The 1,344-nt window shown below is 39.7% G+C and overlaps 1 protein-coding gene across 1 annotated transcript; it reads right to left on the bottom strand.

Annotated features, from left to right (window-relative positions):
- Positions 1-276: 276 nt before the first annotated feature.
- Positions 277-1,236, bottom strand: LOC101541030 (olfactory receptor 51V1-like). The gene has a single exon (XM_004618343.3). It carries the CDS (start codon positions 1,219-1,221, stop codon positions 277-279), a length of 945 nt encoding a protein of 314 aa, XP_004618400.2. The 5' UTR covers positions 1,222-1,236.
- Positions 1,237-1,344: the final 108 nt, after the last annotated feature.

The raw sequence follows: 1,344 nt of genomic DNA, 5'->3' as shown, positions 1-1,344 counted from the left end.
CCATGTTTCCAAATAATAAATGAAAATAATCAGAATGAAAAGCTTACATTAATGAATCTAGACTAAATCATTTAATAGAACAATCATTTTATAAAAATGTGAATAAATATAATAAACATTGTCTATAATTGAACATCACTTAACTACTGTAATATTTTAAAAAGTGTAAAGAAATCAAATTAATTGCAAAAGGTTACTACATTATAAGTTATTGCACAAATGAGAATTAGCATTATTATTTTGACTTACACATTCTTACTGGTGAAATAAAAATGTTCACAAGAATTTTAAGGAAAACCACTTCTTCATCCTGCTCCTTATCTGCTGGGTCTTCACACTGTAGATGACTGGATTCATGAGAGGAGGAAAGAGAATATAGATATTGCCCATAAGAACATGCACCAGTGGTGAGAGATGCTTTCCAAAGCGATGGACCATGGTGAGACCAATGATGGGAATATAAAAGACTAGTACAGCACAGAGGTGGGAAACACAGGTCTGCAAGGACTTGAGTCTCTCTTCTGGAGATGCGATTGCCAGCACAGTATGCAGGATAAAAATGTAGGAGATGAGAATAAGGACAGAATCCAGCAACAAGGTAAAAATTACTAGAGCCAAGGCATAGTAACTATTGAAGCGAATGTCAGAGCAGGCCAACCTCAGCAGGTCCTGGTGCAGGCAAAAAGAGTGAGAAAGGATGTGTGGACGGCAGTAAATGAACAATTTCAGTCTGATGATAGGAGGAAGAGCCAAAGTGCTTCTCATCACAACAATGGTCACTATAATCTGAATAACTCTTCTATTAGTCAGTATGGTGTTATATCTCAGAGGATTGCAGATTGCAGTAAAGCGATCAAAGGCCATGGCCAGAAGGACTCCAGACTCTATAAATGAGAGTGAATGGATGAAATAACTCTGGGAGATACAGGCATCCAGATGAATCTCTTCGCTGATCCCCCACAGAGTTTCCAGCACTGTGTGTACCGTGGACAGCCCAATGCATAGATCAGTAAAGGACAAAAAGGCCAGGAAATAGAACATGGGTTGGTGCAGTGTTGGCTCAGTCCGGATCACATGGAGCACCATGCAGTTTCCTAGGAAAACCAGAGCATAGACGAATGAGAATGGCACTGAAATCCAGGGGTAGTACTGCTCCAGACCAGGAAACCCCATGAGACGGAATGTGGAGGAATTGGTCATGGAGGCAGAAGCAGCAGACATGACTCTAGTTGTAATTTTCAAGTTCAGGAAAATATTTATTCAGAGTTTTGTTCGAGCAGTGCATGTGAATTGAGAATCACCACCTGCAACATAATTTTACAGACTATGGTACACATGAGGCTG

The sequence above is a fragment of the Sorex araneus genome, chromosome 6 (genome assembly GCF_027595985.1).
Source record: "Sorex araneus isolate mSorAra2 chromosome 6, mSorAra2.pri, whole genome shotgun sequence".
Classification (NCBI taxonomy): domain Eukaryota; kingdom Metazoa; phylum Chordata; class Mammalia; order Eulipotyphla; family Soricidae; genus Sorex; species Sorex araneus.
The sequence above is the reverse complement of the archived record's forward strand: the minus strand, read 5'-3'. Positions and strand labels throughout refer to the sequence as shown.

Coding starts and splice junctions, on each gene's coding strand:
- LOC101541030 (XM_004618343.3), bottom strand. CDS start 1,221: ATGTCTGCTGCTTCTGCCTCCATGACCAATTCCTCCACATTCCGTCTC.